At 35.0% G+C, this 22635-nt stretch overlaps 2 protein-coding genes across 4 annotated transcripts in view; one reads left to right on the top strand and one right to left on the bottom strand.

The window, feature by feature from the left end:
- Nucleotides 1–1162: 1162 nt before the first annotated feature.
- On the bottom strand, nt 1163–14075 carry tmem255a (transmembrane protein 255A). Of its 2 annotated transcripts, XM_073820391.1 has the most exons (10): nt 13800–14075; nt 13158–13300; nt 12593–12655; nt 9681–9770; nt 9524–9589; nt 9348–9436; nt 9062–9133; nt 8520–8682; nt 8285–8428; nt 1163–3156 (listed from the first exon to the last, which is right to left on the bottom strand). In XM_073820391.1, exons 1-10 carry the CDS (start codon nt 13852–13854, stop codon nt 3016–3018), a joined length of 1026 nt encoding a protein of 341 aa, XP_073676492.1. In that variant the 5' UTR covers nt 13855–14075; the 3' UTR covers nt 1163–3015. The 2 variants fall into 2 exon arrangements, with proteins under 2 accessions (XP_073676492.1, XP_073676493.1); XM_073820392.1 differs by lacking the exon at nt 9062–9133.
- Nucleotides 14076–18722: 4647 nt separating this feature from the next.
- The window catches only part of atp1b4 (ATPase Na+/K+ transporting subunit beta 4), an 8203-nt gene continuing 4290 nt past the window's right edge, over nt 18723–22635 (top strand). The window contains exons 1-3 of one of the 2 annotated variants that reach the window (XM_073820706.1): nt 18723–19176; nt 20415–20637; nt 22064–22192. In XM_073820706.1, the coding sequence (XP_073676807.1) occupies nt 19111–19176; nt 20415–20637; nt 22064–22192 (418 nt within the window). In that variant the 5' untranslated portion in view covers nt 18723–19110. The other variant, XM_073820707.1, reaches the window with a different exon arrangement.

The raw sequence follows: 22635 nt of genomic DNA, 5'->3' as shown, positions 1-22635 counted from the left end.
TGAGTTTATATATCCCAATTCTGAGAAAAAAAGTCAGAATTACGAGTTTATATCACACAATTCTGACTTGATAACTCACAATTGCAAGCTTATATCACAATTCTGAGAAAAAAAGTCAGAATTGCTAGATGTAAACTCAAACTTCCTACTTTTTTCTTGAAAATGCGAGTTTATATATTGCAATTCTGACTTTTTTCTCAGGATTGTAAGATGTAAACTTGAAACTCAGTTTTAAAGTCAAATTTTCAAGGGAAGAAACACTGATTCTCAGAACTGCGAGTGTATATCAATACTGGTATTTTAACTCGCAATTGCATGTTTATATCTCATATTTGGGAAAAAGTCAGAATTGCAAGATGTAAACTCGCAATTGTAAGAAAAAAGTCTGAATGATGAGTTTATGTCTCAGAATTGTGAGTTTCTGACTTTATAGTTCTCAATTGCGAGTAAAAAAGTCAAATTGGGAGATAAAAAGTCTCAATTACCTTTTTTTATTTTTGATTCAGTGGCATAAATGGGCTTCCATACATTTGAAAGAGACGCTAACATCACGTTAATTTTCTTGTCAGCTTCTTGTTGTAGTTATTAATGATTGTTTGGCACTAGATAGTTCAGTGTTAATGGCAGGTTTCAGTCCTGCGGTAAAAAAAAAAAAACAGTGAATGTTTGTATTTATAGCTTTTGATTGTCCGCAGAGTAAATTTGTGAAATTTTTATGTCATCTGTCCAGTAATTGTTTTCCGGTTGTTTATTTATATGCTGGCCACATATATCGTAATTATTTTCCCAGACAGTAATCGAGACCTTAAGAGAAATATTCATCCTTCCTCCTGTGCTCTAGAGTCTAGAGAAACAAGATACTGAATTTTTCAGGGTAATCAAAGGGTCATGTTGGTTATACAGAGGACCTGAATATTTTGTACATATATCATTTTTTAAACTTATTTTTTCAGCATAGTTTTATCAATTATTTTAGCTTTGTGGGCTGTGAGAAGAATCTGTGAATACAATGAGATTCCTTCAGTCAGAACTAGTGCTTTAACACCATAACCATGTACATGATAGTACTGAAGACCTTCATTTTAACACTTTCTTCCCTTTTGGAACCTATTTATTATTAGGTCTTAGTGTGATATAGAGCGAAATAAAACTTTGAAGAAAGTACTCATGGATTTCTTTATTTCTGAAAGCATGATGAAAGTGATTAGTATTTTTCAGTATGATAACCACCAATCAATATCTTGTCGATGAGCATATTATAATGCACCAATTTATGAATATAAGCCAGACGGTTCCACATGATGAGGGATAAATGTGACCCTGGACCACAACCATTCTTAAGTGGGCAAAAATACATTGTATGGGTCAAAATTATAGATTTTTTGATGTTCCATAATCCATGAACTTATTTGGTAAATTTCCTACCATATATATATAAAACGTAATTTTTGATTGGCAACATGCATTGCTAAGATTTTTTTGCAACCTCAGATTCTAGATATTCAAACAGTTGTATCTCAAGCAAATATTGTCCTATCCTAACAAACCATACATCAATGGAAAGTTTGTTTATGATTTAAAAATTGACCCTTATGACTGGTTTTGTGGTCCAGGGTCACAAATGGATTCAATGATCAAATGCCAGAAAACTATTTTGGCTATACAGTTTAATACTGAGCTGAACTATCAGTCTTTCATTTTAAGAATTTAACATCAAATGTAAACGCTTTCATGTGACATGAATGTGGTCAAAAATTAACAATGGAGGCAAAGATCCACTTTACAAGTTTTCTTTATAGCATGTGACACCACCAGTTGCACCCAAACGTCAACCAGGAAGTAATAAAAGTAAATTTGTAGTAATATCTCTACTCACGTCAGTAAAGGACAATGTTCTTGATATAAATCAAGCACATGAAGTACAGTGACTTGACATTCACAGTGAACACACAAACAGACGAAAAGGAACACTATAAGTCTTAAGACTCACTTCTGTCGTGTTACGAGAAGGCAGTTTGATTGTTCGGTATATGTACAACATATACAGCTTTGCACACGCACTGATATTTGCATTGTGAGGGACTTTCCGTTCTAAGTGTGAATTAATATAATGGTTACTTTTAAAGCTAAGCCTGCTTTTTTACATTCGGTAAGTCCTGTCGGCAACACAGAACGGCAGACGAATGTGAGATGTACAGGTTTGGAAAGCCCTCTCGTTCTTCATACCACTATGTAAGAGCTTATTACTTTGCATAAATCAAGCCAAGGACATTTTTGTCACAAAAGCTTATCGAGTTTGCGACATGATTGTGTGCTTGACGTAATGCAGAAAAAACACCACATACAGATCTTAGATCCTAATGAAGCGCTCAGGACAAAAAGTAAGACTCGGCCTAAATATATGTACAGTTCTTTGCGATCTAGCTGCCCGAAACAGTTCAAAATAACTCAAGTAATTCTCTAGAACTGTGTGAATACAGTAAATTCTGAATAGACAATAAAGTGCAAATCAATTGCTAGATAAGATAAAAGACTCATCCTCGTGCCGAGAGAGCAGAGGCGACGCAAAAACACTTTGTGCCACTTTGGAAGGGAGAAGTTCACATTATGCAAGTAGGCGACCGACGGATGTTACCTATAACGGGAAGAGGAGGCGAGCCAGGTGGAACTGTACTAGAAGCGGACAGACATTTTAAGGCTTATCTGTGAACAGTCTTGATCTTGTAGTTGTTATTAGGTATAGTCCTCTTGGATGGAGGCTACATAATGTGAATATTTTACACGTCGGGTTTGACTTGTAATCTTGTCAAGGTTTAATGTTGCATATTACATCTGCTGAATGGTGATGTATGACTGCGGTTAATGCTGTAGTCTTTCTATACTTAACCCGCCGCACAGGTGAACCTCCTCTGCAAAGGTCGTTCATTCAGAGCAATGATGTGGTACACGAATATCCAAAAATGTCCAACGCCAGTTCTCTCTTGGCAGGAAAATGTCTTCCTTATGACTGGTCCCTTAGGGGCTGTATGGCGGGGGTTTTTCATCAGGTGGGTAATAAGGAGGAGAATAACGAGGCGGGATCATATTCGGCCACATGTGACTGGCTCCAGATTGGGAGTCATCAGACAGGCCTGACGAGTCGGGAAACATGCTGGCCTGTAAAAACATCAAAATGTATCAAGTATAAACAGTGTTGGGGAAAGTTACTTCTAAAAGTAATGCATTACAATATTAAGTTACTCCCTAAAAAAATTAACTAATTACGTTCAGTTTATGGAAAGTAATGTGTTACGTTAATTTTTAAATCTGGACAAGGCTTGCTTGTTTGTGTTTAATATTAAAAGTTCTATTTTTGTAGACCGCAGAAGAGAAAACGTCAACTCTTCAGCAATAAAAAAAAAGATTATCTTGAGTAATTTTTGTTTATTAGTATGGATGAATTGGATTATTGAAGGTCAGCAGCAAACACATTGGTTAATAAAATGGGATTAAATACATAAAGGATATTTGTATTATTTAACATATTTAATTATTGCAGGTTTGCGTTGAATTGAACTATTGTTATTCATTTTGAGGAATACTGTATCTGTTTTTTTAGTAAGTGGGATGAATTAATGCATGTTCACATTTATTTTACAACTAAAGTAATATCTTACAATTTCTCTCAACATGGGGACAGGAGAGCTTTTAATCAATAAATGGGGGGAGAAAGTAACTCAGATATTTTCTTGTCAATTAAAAAGTAATGCGTTACTTTACTAGTTACTTGGAAAAAGTCATATTTTTACGTAACTTGCCTTACTTGTAATGTTATACCCCTAACACTGCGTATAAACTCTAAAGCTCTCAATCAGGGTTATTATTAATGAAAACTAAATCCATACAAAAATGTTAACTCAAATTAAATATTACAAGTAAATAAATAAAGGCAACATTTCTCAACATTTATCATTTTTGTGTACAATTATGTTACTAAAATGGCCCAAAATAAATAAATTAAAACTAATAAATAAAAATAAATATTATGTGTGACCCTGGACCACAAAATCAGTCATAAGGGTCAATTTTCTGAAATTGAGAATTATACATCATGTGAAAGCTGAATAAATAAGCTTTATTTTGGCAGAGATACAACTATTTAATCAAAAATTAAATTCCAAATTAAGCAATGCATATTACTGATCAAAAATTAAGTTTTGATCTATTTATTTTAGGGAATTTACAAAATATCTTAATGGAATATGATCTTTACTTAATATCCTAATGATTTTTGGCATAAAAGAAAAATCGATCATTTTGACCCATACAATGTATTTTTGGCTATTGCTACAAATATACCCGTGCTACTTAAGACTGGTTTTGTGGTCCAGGGTCACATATATTATTTAGATATATTTAAAAAATGCTAAAAATACAACAAAATGAGAGCTTTTAAAAGAAAATATAACATATATATTAATTTATTTATTTATTATGCCTATAAATTAATGTTGAAAATATTAAATTTATTGAGAGCAGTGTTTTTTTGTTATTTTATGTTGTCTTTCTCATTTTTGTTTAAAGTTTTGTTACTAAAATAACCAAAACTAAATAAACTAATAAAAACATTTAATAAATATGATGCATTATTAAGACATATAAAAAAAATGCCAAAACACAACAAAATTAGAGCTTTTAAAAGAATTTAAGTGAAAACAAAAAATATAAATGTGTTAATTTATTTATTTATTATGCCTATAAATTAATGTTGAAAATATTCAATTTATTGAGAGCAGTGTTTTTTTGTTAATTTATGTTGTCTTTCTCATTTTTGTTTAAAGTTTTGTTACTAAAATAACCAAAACTAAATAAACTAATAAAAACATTTAATAAATATGATGCATTATTAAGACATACAAAAAAATGCCAAAACACAACAAAATTAGAGCTTTTAAAAGAATTTAAGTGAAAACAAAAAATATAAATGTGTTAATTTATTTATTTATTATGCCTGTCAATTAATGTTAATAGTGCAATCAGTTATTTTTAAACATATGAGAATAAACAAGCACAAAAAAAAATAATTTGCATTTGTTACAAAATAAATACATTGCAGTGTTATTGTTTTTATTATTATTGATATCCTATTATAGTTTTTTCTTTTTTGTTTAAAGGTTTGTTACTAAAATTACCAAAATTAAATAAACTAAAACTAATAAATATATCAAATAAATATTAGGTATTATTAGGACATATAAATCACAACAAAATTAGAGCTTTTAAAAGAATTAAAGTGAAAATATAAAAATAAAATCTAATTCAAAATATTAACAAAACCTGTAATAGGATATCAATGATAAAAAAAATAACACTGCTCTTAATAAATTAAATATGTTTTATTTTGTACCAGGGAAATTATCTTTTTGTGCTTATTGTTTACTTGCATACAATTATAAAAAATAAATAATTGCAATTAACATAAATTAACAGGCTAAATAAATAAATAGAAATATCATACAATGTAAAAAGCATATAATATTATTTATTATATTTAGAATAGTGTTGTCAAATCGATTAATCATGATTAATCACATCCAAAATAAAGGTTTGTATTTACATAATACAGTCAAACCAAAATGTATCACATTATCACAGTTTATTCACTATAGTTTAGAAAATGGTAATAAAATGACAAGAACTCAAGAGTTAAACTGTGTCAGAACAAACTCATCTTGATAATCACAGATAAATTACAGTCAAACCAAAATGTATCTAAACACCATTAAAATGTCTCACATTATCAGAGTTTATTCACTATAGTTTAGAAAATGGCAATAAAATATGACAAGAACTCAGAGTTAAACTGTGTCAGATCTAATTAATCTTGATCATGTCAGATACCTTTGAGAGAAAGGTATATAACAAAACATGGTCAGGTCAAAGTTTTGGTCCTAAATTTTTTATCAATTTTACTGGTAGTCTACTTTATGAAGAATTTTTGGGTATAATATGTCACAGTTTACTTTATTTTCCTATCCTCACTAACATAAACCAACTATAGTGTCCTGCATCCACTAGTAAAAAAAAATATTAAAAATTATATCTGACATCTGAATGATTTTTGGTTTGACTGTATAATGTGTGCTTACTGGGTATATTTATATGTAAATATAATATGTGTATATATATATATATATACAGGGGTGTACCTGGAGATTTGGTTTGGTCCTCACACTACACATAGTGTGACCCTTTAAATATAACTAACAAAATGAATAATAGTGATAATAATATCATTGGACTTTTATTATTATTATTTTAATAAAATAACAAACAAAATAATAAAGCGTGGTAATACTAATAAAAAGCACTAAATAAAAATACAATTATTTTATAGTAAACCTAAAAATAAAATGATAATATTTACTTTTTATGTAAAGTTTTATCATTTTCAAACCTAAATTAGCAAGCTTTTATTTTGGGCGGGTTGCCGGCAAGCAAGTATACGCGCTTCCTCCGGGTTTAGCGCTTCCAATTAAAGAGCTTATAAGTTCTTTGGTTTAGTGAAGAGCATCAGTAAATAAAATGTCATGTTTTTGCATTGTGCTTTGAAAACGGCAGTGAAAAGCTTAGAATTATGCTTTCAGTTCAATAGAAATCATATACTGTATTACAGTTTGTCGATCTAAAATGGTAATTATGCATTAACAGCTGCAACAATGTCGGTACGCAAATGCACGCTCTGAACTTATTTACACAGCGCATTTTCTTATTTTGGTCACGCATGCGGACCTGTGGACCACTTATGTTCACCCCTGTATATATAAATACACACAAGTATATATTTCACACCTAAGAAATGCGATTAATCGCGATTTCTTGACAGCACTAATTTAGTATTTTCATCTTGTTAGATAAGCATTTTAGTAAGAGTCTGTATCATTTGCTAGAGCGACTTATAAATGCCAGCTCAAAGAGAAAGCGGTTACCTGAAGGTCATAGGCAGTGAAGTTTTTGAACAGTAAGATTCTTAATGTCTTTTAAAGAAGTCTCTTTTGCTCACAAAGCCTGCATTTATTTGATCTAAAGTACAGCAAAAACTGTAAATTTGGAAATATTTTTACTTTTTAAAATAACTGTTTTCTATTTAAATATATTTAAAATGTCATTTTATTATTAAATTCAAAGCTGAATTTTTAGTCATACTCCAGTCACATGATCCTTCAGAAATCATTCTAAAATTCTGATTTGCTTGTTTAAAAGACATTTATTTTTATTATTATGTTGAAAACAGCTAAGCAGAATTTTTTCAGGTTTCTTTGATAAATATAAAGTTCAAAAGAACAACAGTTATCTGAGATAGAAATCTTTTGTAACATTATAAATGTCTTTATCATCACTTTTGATCAATTTAAAGCATCCTTGCTAAATAAAAGTATTCATTTCTATAAATTATTTCCAAAATAAAAAACAAAAACATTATAGTGTATAATGTTATAAAAGCTTTTTGTTTCAGATAAATGCTGATCTTTGGATCTTTTCTATTCTTCAAATCCTGAAAAAAATGTACTCATCTGTTTTAAATGTTGATAATAATAATACAAAATGTAAATCAGCATATTGGAATGATTTCTGAAGGACCATGTGACACTGAGGACTGGAGTAATGATGCTAAAATTTAGCTTTTAGCTCAGGAATAAATTATATTTTAAAATATATTTAAATATAATAAACAAAAAATAAATAGTATACAGCAGTGGTTCTCAATCCTGGTCCTGGGGGACCCCTGCTCTGCACATTTTGCTTGTATCCCTTATTTAACACACCTGATTGAGATTATCACCTCATTAAGAGAGAGATCCATGAACTGAACTATCGAGCTGATGATCTCAATCGGGTGTGTTAAATAAGGGAGACATGCAAAATGTGCAGAGCAGGGGTCCCCCAGGACCAGGATTGAGAACCACTGGTATACAGTATACAGTATTACAGTTTGTCGATCTAAAATGGTAATTGTACATTAACAGCTGCAACCATGTCGGTACGCAAATGCACGCTCTGAACTTATTTACACAGCGCATTTTCTTATTTTGGTCACGTATGCAGACCTGCGGACCACTTATGTGCACACCTGTATATATAAATACACACAAGTATATATTTCACACCTAAGAAATGCGATTAATCGTGATTTCTTGACAGCACTAATTTAGTATTTTCATCTTGTTAGATAAGCATTTTAGTAAGAGTCTGTATCATTTGCTAGAGCGACTTATAAATGCCAGCTCAAAGCGAAAGCCGTTACCTGAAGGTCATAGGCAGTGTATGGAGGTAAGCAGGGGGCAGTGTTGTAAAAAGAGTTGTTGGATGTTGTGGGTCTGGGAGTCTCTGGGGGTGGAGGAACAGGGAGAGGTTCTGGCTCACAGGAATCTGGTGCTGCTGTAGGCATCTTTAAAAAAAGACCCAATGAATGTCACAGGTTCTCTGGAATCATAGAGAATGCATCTATATGAGTTGTTTGCACTGCATTTCAATCTCACCATGTCCTTAAAACCCCCCAGCACCGCGGCGGTGATGATGCCCAGAAACAAAGCAACGATGTTAAGGATAGTAGCAGACCACAGCAGGTGGTAAAGATGCACAACATCCTGGCAGCTCCGCACCTCTGTGTACTCATGGTAACCTCCTCGCAGTTCCACTCGACTGAGGCGGCGAGGAGAGAAATGTATTATCGCAAGAGACTCGCAAACGAAAAAAGACACAGAGGTGAAAGGCTGTGCAACAAAAGAGGTAAAGCATGACGAAACAGCGACTCATGCAAAAGGAAAGAACAAAACCATCTGCATACCAGTGCACATCACTCTTAAGAAGAGCATGAAATGGATAAATATATCCAGTCTCCTTATTTAAGCTCACTGTCATCAAAGACTACCTTTAACCTTAATTATGGCTGTCTATCCTCTTAGTTCCTTTCACTTCACGAGTAAAGTAACTGTACGTAAAGTACAGCGACTGTATGTAGCCACAACAACAAATAATGGGCTGTCAATGTCATTGAGGGACTAAAAGTGGAAAGACCTACTTCCAAATCATGGAGGATTTCCTAAATTTTTTCATAACATCTTTACTCTGAAGTCCCATAAGAGGATGCTCTCTGAAACATAAATAAACACAAATGTTCTTTCGAACAGAGCTGAATTTCAGGGATAAAAGCACACACCATACAAGCAAATATAAACCAGAACCAAGCTAAAAACAAAGATAGCATAGTTGTTGTTGGGGTAGTTTTTTTTTTCTTTTCATATTGCCTGTTTGCAGAAGGTATCCTAGGTAGGATGTATCCAAATGGGGCTCACACACACACATACTTGCCACAGTTGTAAAGGTCACAGCAGTAGCAGGTGTTGCTCTTCACGCGTAGGTTACAGGAGACCCGAGATGCGGTTTGACAGTGGACCTGAAAGACAGATGTGCATCCTGATATACTAGTAACCAAACTCTTAAATTCAGAGACTTCTCTGTTTCTCTCAAGCTGACGACTCACATCCAAATCAAACGCGGTCCCGCTGGAGTAATATTCACATCGGCCAGCATATAGAGGTCTGAGATCCTTTGAAACAACAACAGCAGTATGCCATGACAGAGTGTCAAATGCACTGTTTATTTGAAGAAATGCATTTTATGTATGTAAAAGCACTTACTATATGTCTTGCGGCAAAAACGCCATCCACTATGGCACAACAGAAGGCTGCTACCACTCCGAAGCTGATGAAGACAATGGAGGCCACCAGCTGTAAGCAGAACAGCAATGTCAGCGTATTCACCTGCTGTAGTAGTTCAGTGCACCTGGGCACTACTACTGTGTGCGAATCCTTATAGAGACGGATTGAAGTGGTTTGTCTATTATGGGAAAAGGAGATAATCTGGACTGAATGGATTCTGCCTTATTGCCACTTAACTTTGCTGATTTCCCTGCTATTTCACAACCAAGCATTTAGATATCAGGCACTCCATTCTGGCTGCAATCAAAGGCACTTTGCAGAGGTGTATCTCGTGGCATTGTATGATTGAGAAAACATTTAACTTCCCAAATCTGATTATTAAATAGTACCATTTTGTGTGTTATTTTAAATATACTGTCTCTAAATCAATCCTTATCTTAAAACAATGAATTCTCTCCTAGAAGACCACTGAAAATGCTTCTGTTATGCATTTTTCTAATTTGACAAATAATGATACTAGGTATATTAATATCTTTTATTATATATAATTAAATATAACATTAATACCCTACTGCTAAAAAGTTTAGAGCTAAAGACATTTCTGAAAGAAGCTGACACTGTTATTTAGCATGGATGTATTAAATTGATCAAAAATAATAATAAAGAGATTTATAATATTACAAACGAATTCTGAAAAAAGATCGCAATAACGATAATAATGCAAAATGTTTTTAAGCACCAAATCAGCATATTAAAATGATTTCTGATTTGATGAAAAAGATCATGTGATACTAAGGACTGGAGAAATGATGCTGATCCTTGGTGAGCATAAAATACATTTAGAAAATAAATTTTGAAACTGTCCCCAAACTTCTGAATCCTAGTGTATATAATATTTGTATACTGCAATAATACACTACCAGTCAAAAGTTTTTGAACAGTAAGAATCTTAATGTCTTTTAAATAAGTCTCTTTTGCTCACCAAGCCTGCATTGGTTTGATCCAGTGTACAGCAAAAACAGTCAGTTTCAATATTTTTTACTATTTAAACTAACTGTTTTCTAATTAAATATATTTAAAATGTCATTTATTCCTGTGATTTCAAAAGCTGCATTTTTAGTGTCATTACACCAGTCTCATGATCCTTCAGAAATCATTCTAAAATTCTGATTTGCTTGTTTAAAAAACATTTATTATTATTATTATTATGTTGAAAACAGAATATAATTCTTTCAGGTTTCTTTGATGAATAGAAAGTTCAGAAGAACAGCTTTTATCTGAAATAGAAATCTTTTGTAACATTATAACTGTCTTTATCATCACTTCTGATCAATGTAAAGCATCCTTGCTAAATAAAAGCATTCATTTCTTTATATTCTTTAAAGAAAAAATAAAATTATAGTGACTCCAAGCTTTTGAATGGTATAGTGTATAATGTTATAAAAGCTTTTTGTTTCAGATAAATCCTTACCTTTTGATCTTTCTATTAATCAAATCCTGAAAAAATGTACTCATATGTTTTAAATGTTGATAATAATAATAAAAAAATGTTTTCTGAACAGTAAATCAGCATATTGCAATGATTTCTGAAGGATCATGTGACACTGAAGACTGGAGTAATGATGCTAAAATGTAGCTTTTAGCTCAGAAATATATTGTATTTTAAAATATATTCCATTTTATTTAAAAAAATTAAATAGTAAAAATATTTCAACATTTTACTGTCTTTGCTATACTTTGGATAAAATAAATGCAGGCTTGGTGAACAGAAGAGACTTCTTTAAAAAGTCAAAAACTTTTGACTGGTAGTGTACTTCACTAATATTTAAGATTCTAACACTTTACAGTAAGGTGTCATTTGTTAACATTAGTCAATGTATTAACTAACATGAACGAACAAAGTACAATACAAATATTACTGTATTTATTAATCTTTGTTAATGTTAGTTAACAAACACAACTTTTGTTTTTAATAATGCATTAGTAAATGCTGAAATTAACATTAACTAAGATTAATAAATGCAGTAGAACTATTGTTCATTCTTAGTTCATGTTAACTGATGTTAACTATATTGTAAAGTGTTACCATAATGCTTATATTTTATTTATATTTAAATTATATTTAACATAAACAACTTGTGTAACAATAAGTGAAAAGGATTATGAATGATCATACGTTTCAGAACGTCTTAATATTTAGTTTGTCTCATTTTGCTGTAATGACAGCAGTGCTGAATCTGCATGAACTGGGGGAAACCTGATGCTCATGTTCTCCAGCATGATTTGAAAATTATCCAAAGAGCATCTTGTGCTTCATGGAAACAAGAACATCTGACCACCTGTACAAAAGGATTTGACATGCTCAATTCTACAAATTCACTTATTTGATTAAGGACCTAGAAATAGTGCAAAAGCATCATAACATGTAATTCCTTGTTTTATATTGTTCAAAAACTAAACTTGTTTCCAGATCTTTCGATAAAATCTCAGACTTCCACTCGACACGCTCTAACCAAGGGCGGAGTGTGTGTCCTGCACTCTCCCAGCTGTAAGTGTCCCTGTGTGTCTATGATCTGGCCAGTCATGCCATCCTCATGCATTCTTTATTTGGATTGTGGCACCTCCTATTCCCTCTGCACTGCAATGGCTTCTGAACATTCCTGCCTGGACATCCATCCCGCTCCCCTTACAACAAGCTATTTCTGGGTGCATCTCACCACATGCCCTGCTATTCGAGCTTAAACCTGTGAGCCATTTTTTTGACTAAAAACAAGCAGCTGATTCCTAAAAATGTGTTTGTTTGTGCGCGTATTTGGCTAGAAATCTCAACTCGATGATGGAATGTACAAGCACAGAATCCGATATGAGCAGTGTAATGAAAGACTCCTTACCATCTGCCTCTTATTCTCTATCAAATGGGCGCCAATGATTCCCAGAAAGGACCCGAAGCCGAGCTGTAAATATCACAGGGTGAAACTGTCAGTTGCAAGTCCGTACATAAAATATTTGTACTTGTATATATACATAAAGTCTTAAAAGTAGATGACCTCACTTCATTAAGAACCCGCATACTGTCCCACATTTATTTTATGCTGTGGTCAACATCCGAGTTCAGAGCTATATATATGAAATCTGGCCATGTCCCCACCATATAGTATTTCAAAACAGTCACTCCCCAAGGAATACTTGAAAAACACCTGTTACTTGTACAAAACGTTCTACACTGTTACTTAAGCTTGTATGTTAGAGTGTTGAACAATAATAAATGGACGGGTTCACTCAGTTCAACCTTACAGTAATGAGGTAATGGCCACCGGTCACCATAATGGTGTGCCAAGCGTAAAATAATTAGGCACGAGGCCTACCCTTCCCCGCAATATTTTACATCACAAACCCATTTATAGACCAAGAGAATGGCTCGCAGCGCACGTCTATGAACATTAGTAGCATACTTACAATGACTCCTGGATAGTAGCCACCGACTGTGATGTTTTGCGTCCTGGTAGTAGCGGCCAAACCAAAGACCAGGATGAGTATGGAGACAATAAGGAGCATCACTGTTACGATGATGGACTTTCTTTTCCTCCTCTTAAATGATCCTGGAAAAGACAACGGAGTAGGAAGATGCCACGGCACAACACGCCCTTCCCTTGGGCAGCATTTGGTTATTTATGCTTTAATTTTAGGATGTGCGTTTTGAGGTAAAGCAAAGCAAAACAACCAGTGTATTTGACCTCTTGAATAGTATCTACAGCTGCAAAGACACTGCCACAACCCAGAAACCTAGATAAATGTAGGTGATGTAATATGAAGGCGTTCTATTATTGAATATTACATATGTTAATCGCATACAAATAAAATTTGACTAACGGGTGTGTGTTTTTATTAACAATATCAATCGACATTCGTTGGGGACATCCGAGACATACAGAAATGTAGGTTACGGGACGGTTATTTTTCTCCTATGGTAATATATTCTAATAATTACGATGGATAAATCTTTCTAATCTTTTTTAAATCTAAATACAACGGTAAATTGCCCTCAGTGTGTGCATAATGCTCTGCGTACGCAGTGAATGCCGTTGACCTTGTACTTACCCATCGTATCTGAGATAGGTATACCGCTGCCTTGCGCATTCAGCCCCGCTGGCATTGTAACGTCAGGATATGCAGCATTAGCTGCAGTTATGACTTCAAGTCAAAAACGAAGAACCTAGTCAATGAGACAAAGACGCCTTTCCTCAGAGTTAATGAGTGGAAACGCTTTTCCTGCCGTGGCATTCTCTGACACCATGCGTCCCCCGTGTAGCCGCGCTTCTCTCATCAGCATCTGGGTCTGTTGTTCGTGAATCCGCTGCCCTCATCCCTTCAGCAGAACGCCGCACGGAGCGCCGCACTGAGCATGCGCAAGGCAGAACCGCTCGCTGTTTTGAGTGGGTCAGGAAGAGCAGTAGTGAGTCATTTCGACTCGGTTCTTTCAAGCAGTCTGGTCAGAAGTGACCTGTTTGAAAATAGATTCACGATGTTCTTGTTCTGTTGATGCATGTAACACGCTTTAAACGTTCAAGTGAAGTCATGTGTTGGCACAAATTGCTGTTTATTACTTAAGTGTGTTTGTAATTTCATGCTTCCTTCCAAGCAGTTTGCAGACATGATTCAGTTTATAAAAACTAAAGTCATTTAGAACTTAAATTGAATTCCAAAAGACTAAAACTTGATACAGATTATTGTATGCAGCTGTTGGACTGCATAGTACATTTCTACCCTGTTGGAAAATAATAATAATAATAATAATAATAATAAAACAATCACAGAAACATTACAAACCATTAACTCTTAACCATTAAAACCTTTAAAAAACTGGTTTCCTGTGGTGTGTTTTGGGACATGTTTTTGGGACATGATCCAACTTCAGCTTTCCACTGATATATGGTTTGTTAGGATTGGACAATATTTGGCTGAGATATTTGAAAATAAAATAACAAAATATTGAGAAAATCGCCTTTAATGTTGTCCAAATGAAGTTCTTAGCAATGCATATTACTAATCAAAATGTAAGTTTTGATATATTCACGGTAGGAAATTTACAAAATATCTTCATGGAACATGATTTTTATGATTTTTTACTTAATAATGATTTTTGGCATAAAAGAAAAATCGATCATTTTGACCCATACGTATTTTTGACTATTGCCACAAATATACCCATGCTACTTAAGGTTGGTTTTGTGGTCCAGGGTCACATTTTACCTGCTACTTTTCACACATAAATAATTACTCATGCATTGCCTGAGGATATCTAAAGAAAACAAAGTAATGATTTGGTTGTTTAACACAAAAATACACTACAAGTCAAAAGTTTTTGACCAGTAAGATTTTTAATGTTTTTTTTTTTTTGAAAGAAGTTCTGCTCTATGCACTAAGCTGTCTATGATGTCCTGCCAAGCCCAGCGAACCTCCATGTCTGGGGGAAGAGTGAGACACCTTCCTGCCTTCTTTGCTCTGGAAGGGGCTCTTTAGAACATCTCCTCAGCAGCTGCCCAAAGGCTCTGGCTGATGGTCGTTATCGTTGGCGCCATGACCAGGTGCTTAAGGCAATTGCTGAGAGCTTAGCCTCAGCCATCAGCACCAGCAAGCACCATCATGCTCCAAAAAAGGCAGTCCCCTTCGTTAAAGCTGGAGAGAAACCCCGGGCGCGCCCACTATTAACAACAGGCCTCCTCCACAGAGCCTCGGACTGGCAGCTGCAGGTCGACCTGGGAAAACAACTGAGGTTCCCTCAGCACATTGTAACAACAAGTCTCTGCCCAGACCTGATAATTACCTCTGAGGTTTCAAAACAGCTAATCATGCTGGAACTTACGGTGCCCTGGGAAGAGCGTATTGAGGGAGCCAATGAGAGGAAACGCGCTAAGTACCAGGAACTGGTGGAGGAGTGCAGGGAGAGAGGCTGGAGAACCATCTATGAGCCCATAGAAGTTGGCTGTAGAGGCTTTGCAGGACGTTCATTGTGCAAAGCCCTCAGTCGGTTGGGCGTTACAGGGGTGGCAAAGAAAAGGGCCATTCGATCCGCAAGTGAAGCTGCGGAGAAGGCCACAAGGTGACTCTGGATAAAGAGGGCTGATCCGTGGACTGCTACTGGGACGCAAGTCAGGGCTTGATCAACCTCGGCTGGGTCACCTGGGAGAGGGTGTATGATGTTGTGAGACCTGAAACATCCAATCACTGAGGATGCGTCCCAGTGCATCCATGAGATGTTTCTTACATAAGTGCTCACTAAGCCTGCATTTATTTGATTCAAAGTACAGCAGAAACAGTAAAATTGTAAATATTTTTACTATTTAAAATAACTGTTTTCTATTTAAATATATTTAAAATGTAATTTATTCCTGTGATCAAAGCTAGATTTTCAGCATCATTACTCCAGTCTTCAGTGTCACATGATCCTTCAGAAAGCATTCTAATATGCTGATTTGCTATTTAAGAAACATTATTATTATTATTATTATTACTATTACTATTATTATTATCAATATTTGAATATTTTTTTTTTCAGGATTCTTTGGTCAATGGAAAGGTCCAAAGATCAGCATTTATCTGAAAAAAAAGTTTGGAGTCAGTATAATTTTTTTTGTTTGTTTTTTTGGGAAAGAAATTATAGAAATAATACTTTTATTTAGCAGGGATGCTTTAAATTGATCAAAAGTGATGATAAAGACATTTCTAATGTTACAAAAGATTTTGATTTCAGATAAATGCTGTTCTTCCAAACTGTCTTTTTATCAAAGAATCAAAATATTAGAATGATTTGTGACTAGAGTAATGATGCTACAAATTCAACGTTGAAATCAAAGGAATAAATTACATTTTAAAATACATTCAAATAAAAAACTGTTATTTTAAATAGTAAAATTATTTTACAATTTTATTGTTTTTGCTTTGGATCAAATAAATGCAAGCTAGGTGCTTAAAAACATAAAAAATCTGCTGTCCAAAAACCTTTGACTGGCAGTGTACATAAAACATTAAAGTTGATAGTTTAGTCGTTTTTAGTTAATTTAGCCATTTAAAAAGCCTTGTCATTAGTGTAATTTTATGAAAAAGAGAATTGTAATGCTGATATTGCTGCATAATAAATTTCAATAATTGCTTGTTAGTTGTACAACAATAAAATAAAATACAACAACAAAGTAATAAACAATAGGAGATCATTTTTCATGAACAGATTCATTCCCTGAAAGGATGTGATTGTCCTGATTTTCTTAATTTATGTAATTAAATGTACATTATTTTAATTAATAAGGGCCTTAGGAGGAGTTGTTTATTATGGTTGACACATGTTATTTCTGTAAAATTGGTAACAGAACTGAGGACAGGCCAAAAAAAAGATAGCTTTTGTGTATGTACAATAGAAAATACCTGTAATAACACATCAAAATGCAGAATTAAATGCAAATTCTAACGTTCGAAAAGCAAAATATACCCAATAATAATAGCTTTTTGAGCAGCAAATTAGAATATTAGAGTGATTAGAAGGATCATGTAAAATTCAGCTTTGAAATCACAGGAATAAATTACATTTTAAAATATATTAAAATAGAAAACGGTTATTTTATATAGTAAAAATATTTCAATTCAAAATGTTAGTTTTTGCTGTACTTTGGATGAAATGAATGCAGGCTTGGTGTGCAGAAGAGACTGGTGGTAGTGTACTTTAAAAACACTGAATATAATCTACAAAAGAATAATGTGTAGCTGCTAGCTCTCCCTACAAGATTTTGAAAGTATAAGAACTAGACAAGTAGGGCTAGAAATATCAAAGTAATGAAAGTGCGCCATCATCAGGTAGTTGGTGACACAAAAAGACAGTTTGAAGTTTGAAAATAGACAAGCAACTTTCCGAATAGTTTTCCCTCTATTTTTTAATTTGCTTTTTGTTTATCTTATTGTTCACTCATTCAGCTTGAGATCTAGCTGACATCAAACTGTTCATTTTAAAACAGTATATCGTTTTATTGTTTATATTGATGCATCTCTCTCTCACACACACGCACACACACACACACACACACACACACACACACACACACACACACACACACACACACACACACACACACACACACACACACATACATACATACAAATGATATTTAACATGATGCAGAGCTCAAAATGTGCAGTTAAAGCTATACTTTCAGCCATACTCAGTTTTAGTGACCCTTCTTTTTGGTAATTGCTTCAACGTAAGATTGGGGCCTATTGAATGGATCCTTGGATCGCCTTTAATTTTGACCAAAACAAGCATTCATTCACTACTACATTAGTGTGTACTTGTCTGTGTAAACATTTAAAGAAATAAAACGCTACATTAAATATATTGATCTCTATTCCTCCAGCCCGGTTTTGTCACAAAGTAAATGATTGCATTTGCTCGTTTCAGTCCTTGATGCTCTTTCTTTAAATGACCTGCTCTCCACCAAAGAAAGCAGAAAGAACCAGACAAGACCGAATTTTCCATGACGCGAGTTCTTTTCAGGTTTAAAAAAATCAGCGGGTTCACGGAGCTCAACGTGATCTGTGTACAAATATTAAGCTCGATGTCAACTTTGTGAATCTATTACGTTTTTGACGCCAACGCGGACCAAAGCTGGCACATATTACACAATTTTGCGTTTGTCTCTTTAATGCATTATGTAATACTCGTGAATACTCTCTCCAGTTTATCGGCCCAGCGAGTCAATGGGGATTGTTTAGTGAAGGCTCCTGCATACTAAACCTCAGTGTTGTAATATGGTTGCTGATGCCGTGCTTTGTGATTGACAACGGCAAATGCAGATCAGAACAGAAACTTATAAAGCTGTGGGTCTTTGCATAGAGCTTGTTTCTGCAGACAATGAGACGATGTGCTGTGCGTGTACAGAATTCCACACAACACTAAACGAAGCTGCTGCCAAAAAAACTCCACTTCGTATCCCACCCCCACTTTCCCTCTTCAGCTCAACTCCATTCACTATGATGCTCGACTCCTAGCGAGAAGCTCCTCCGCACACGACATCCGTTGTAGGAAAACTGAATGAAATTCAAAACCAATTCTTGACTAGAATTAACTTTTGTGCAGCCAGCGTGAAGTGAACCTGAAGATATCGCCTCAGTACATTCATCAACACTTTATTTTGGGGGCACACGTTTCCCCCCCACATTTTCTTCTTTACAGAAGACATCGAAATATTCCCTATTCTCCTTTTTCTTTTTTAAAAAAGGGGGAAATAAACTCTTTCACACAGTGTTTGACTTTTTTTGGACTGCTGCAGAGTTTATTCGTGGACTGAAATCTCGCAGTAAATCGCCTGGACCGCTCGTATATGTGATTGGTTTAACAAGTACCTTTATTCTTCAGTGAGAGATCATGGAGCGCGACTCTACCGCGGGAGGGGCGGAGGACCTGCTCCTGGAAGGCAAAGTTTCAAAACTGGCAAGTTACCATAACCATAATGCACCACAGTTATGTGGTTACCATTCATTAGGGCGTTGTAATGACCATATCTTGCTGGATTTAGTGCTCAGTACCCAGTTGTAGGTCAAATGTCTGGTATTTCTGGTACATCTGGTAGGTTTTTCAGCTGCTTATCGTTAATTAGTCTAATTATTCATTCATAAAGTTGATATATTGTATTAAGCCTGTTGATATATCGTAGTAGGGGGATTTGAAAATCCCTCTAGTAACTGTTTAGGAGATGTTTCTACATGACGTGGTTGTTAAAAATGACTTTTATTAATGTAAGCAAGCTGAACCAGTCATATTAAATAACACTGAGTAAAAAGTAAGTTGCAGTTGTATGGCAATTAGGTATCATGAAGTAAAATGAACAATTTATATGTGACCCTGGACCACAAAACCAGTCATAAGTAGCATGGGTATATTTGTAGCAATAGCCAAAAATTGTGAATGGGTCATCAATCATTAGGATTTAGTAAAGATCATGTTCAGTGAAGATATTTTGTAAGTTTTCTTTCGTAAATATATCACAGCTTCATTTCGGATTAGTAATATGCATTGTTAAGAACTTTATTTGGACAACTTTAAAGGCGAATTTTCTCAGTATTTAGATTTTTTGCACCCTCAGATTTTCAAATAGTTGTATCTCGGCCAAATGTTGTCCTATCCTAACAAACCATACATCAATGCAAATCTTATTTATTTCAGAAAATGGTCCCTTATGACTTTGTGGTCCAGGGTCACATATTTCATGTTCATTTACAATATATTAGTAACTGTTTATTTATACAACTTGAAATGTTTCTGTTTATACTGTGTAGAAATTTTCATTAACCTAGATGGCTTTTTCATTGTTAGTTAATGAAACCAAATGCATGAACTAATGGTAACATACTGAAGCCTTTTTAGGCGCATTTTATGCGTGTCTTAATATTGAGAATGAGTGCGTAACATCTGGCTGAAGAGTGACCCTGTGCAGCTGTGAGAGGTTAGATCTCCCAACATGGGTCAGCGAGTGTGTGGGTCCTCTTCTGCCTCTCATAGATCAATGGGATTGTGAAACGTCTTTCATTCACACTGCTTTCATGCACTTGCTTTAGCCTTTTATTTTCAAGAACATCAGACAGTATTCGTTTTTAACCAGTTAATGGTTAACACCACTTACTATTGAGATTCAGAAAAACGTATTTTTGAACTTTCCATATTGTTTTTAGCGCGCAGGATCACTTCATAAACACGAGCTAGCGGAGGCCATGGAAGTGGAACAGGAAGGATTGGTAGAGCATCAGCCTCTGGAGCAGGACGACCTTAACTTTGAGAAATGGAAGCCCAAGCCAAAGCCCAAGAGGACGCTGCATGAGAAAATCGATGACTTAAAGACTTACCTGTGGAACGCAGAGACTAAGGAGTTTATGGGCCGCTCGGGGAAGAGCTGGAGTGAGTAACAAGACAAAATTATATTTGAATGTACACAACCAGATACCCGTTTCAGAGGCAGAAATAAAGGGTGTTTGTCTGTGGGTGAGGGAGTGCATCCAAATTGTACTTGGACTGTAAACGAAGTCTTTAATTAGTGATGTTCGGTCTCGCTGTAGAAGCAAAGGCGAGTGAGACTATTGCTTATTGTGTTTGCTCATTATTTTCCATTTTTAGTGGAGTTATGGGAATGAGTTGGGGGGGACGAGCTGTGCTTCTGCTCGCTCAAGTGTGTGTGCATGTACACGCTGTCGCTGTGGGTGCATGTGTGTGTGTGCATGTCCAAGCTTAGTGTTTACATAGGTGCACAGATAGCTTAGAGACATCTTGACAAAAACAGACTGCCTGGGGAATGGTCCTCAGCGGGAGAGCGAATGTCACAGTCCCTTAGCTGGCCCGGGATCACATTCCATTTACCCCTACCGTGCTTTCCTCTCCCTCTTTCCCAAAGCTCCCTTGACCTCCAGATCTCCTCCAACACGCTCTTAGATCTACATGTAGCTCAGAACTTTTTTGGCAGGGAGCATTTCCTGAAGACGTCCGACGATGACAGAGTAGCCAATGGCTGCCGCTAAACGTCCCGTTGCTGAGCAACACAGCAAATTCCCATTGGGACGACAGATCTAAACAGCAATATGAAAGTTTCCTAGGGATACAGAAGGAAATGTCAATGCACCAATAGGCCACATTGAGCATTTGTTGTAACGCAGTATCTTTATGCTTTACATGGGCATGATATGATGGGGAATGTGTTGGAGGTGGATTAAATAAACAGCCGTAGTCTTCCTTAGCGGAGGAGGGGAGGGGCTGCTGGAGTGCTGTGATGCGTGTCCCATGAAAGGAGGAGAGCGCAGAGGCCTCACAATGCCAGAATGGGGTGATCGGGCTCCTTGGAGCTGGCCGTGGCTCTGTATGGCTGCAAAAGACCGTCACTGTGATGGCAACCGGAGGTTCACTGTGTTCCTGAGTGAAAGGACAGCTGGGAGAATTTTCACCAGGCTTGAACAGAAAGGCCTTTGTGGGCTGCAGCTAGTCCCAGAGAAATTGTCTGCATAGCAAAAGCCATTTAGTTTGATGACACGTCCCATTTGATCAGCTGTTAATGGACTCTTAATTGAAAATTAAAGGACAATGGCTGCGCTACATTTTCTGTTGGGTCTCATATGCTGAGTTTCATTGACTTAGTGTTGTAAACACTTCCACAATGGAATGGTTGATTAAGAATGAGTAATAACAACCAAAAATTTTTAGTATTTGAGTGGTAAGCTGAATGAAAGATACATGGTGTGTGCATTTCACTTTATGTAAATTGGTTATTTGAACTGATTTATAAGAGGTTTCATCAATGAGATCTTGCTTTATTTATTTTTTAATCTTTTTTTTCCAGGTCTTATTCTGCTCTTCTACTCAGCATTATACATTTTCCTTGCGGCCATGTTTGCTGGTTGTATGTGCTGCCTGATGTGGTCAATTAGTCCATATGCTCCCACCTACAATGACAGAGTGATGCCACCAGGTTGGAAAAATCTGCATTTTACTTTGTGAAGAGTGAATATATATATATATATATATATATATATATATATATATATATATATATATAGTATAATATAGTAGTCAACATTTGAAGTGGATCAAATAAGTTAATCAAAGTTTTCTTAAGACAATTTAGAATTTGATGAAAGGTTTTGATCCACTTCAAATGCAGCCCCTCCCCTCCTCCATATATATATATATATATATATATATATATATATATATATATACATGTATATATGTATATATACACATATTTCTTTTTATTTGTAATAGCAATTAATTAAAAATATTATTATTTAAAAAAATATATATAAGTGGATCAAATAATTTAATCAAAGTTTTCTTAAGACAATTTACAATGAGTGTTGTTTTGGTTTTAGGACAACTTTGATGAAAGGTTTTGATCCACTTCAAATGTTG

Source organism: Garra rufa, chromosome 16 (assembly GCF_049309525.1).
Source record: "Garra rufa chromosome 16, GarRuf1.0, whole genome shotgun sequence".
In the NCBI taxonomy this organism is placed as follows: Eukaryota; Metazoa; Chordata; class Actinopteri; order Cypriniformes; family Cyprinidae; genus Garra; species Garra rufa.
This window is presented reverse-complemented; position numbering and strand designations above follow the sequence as displayed.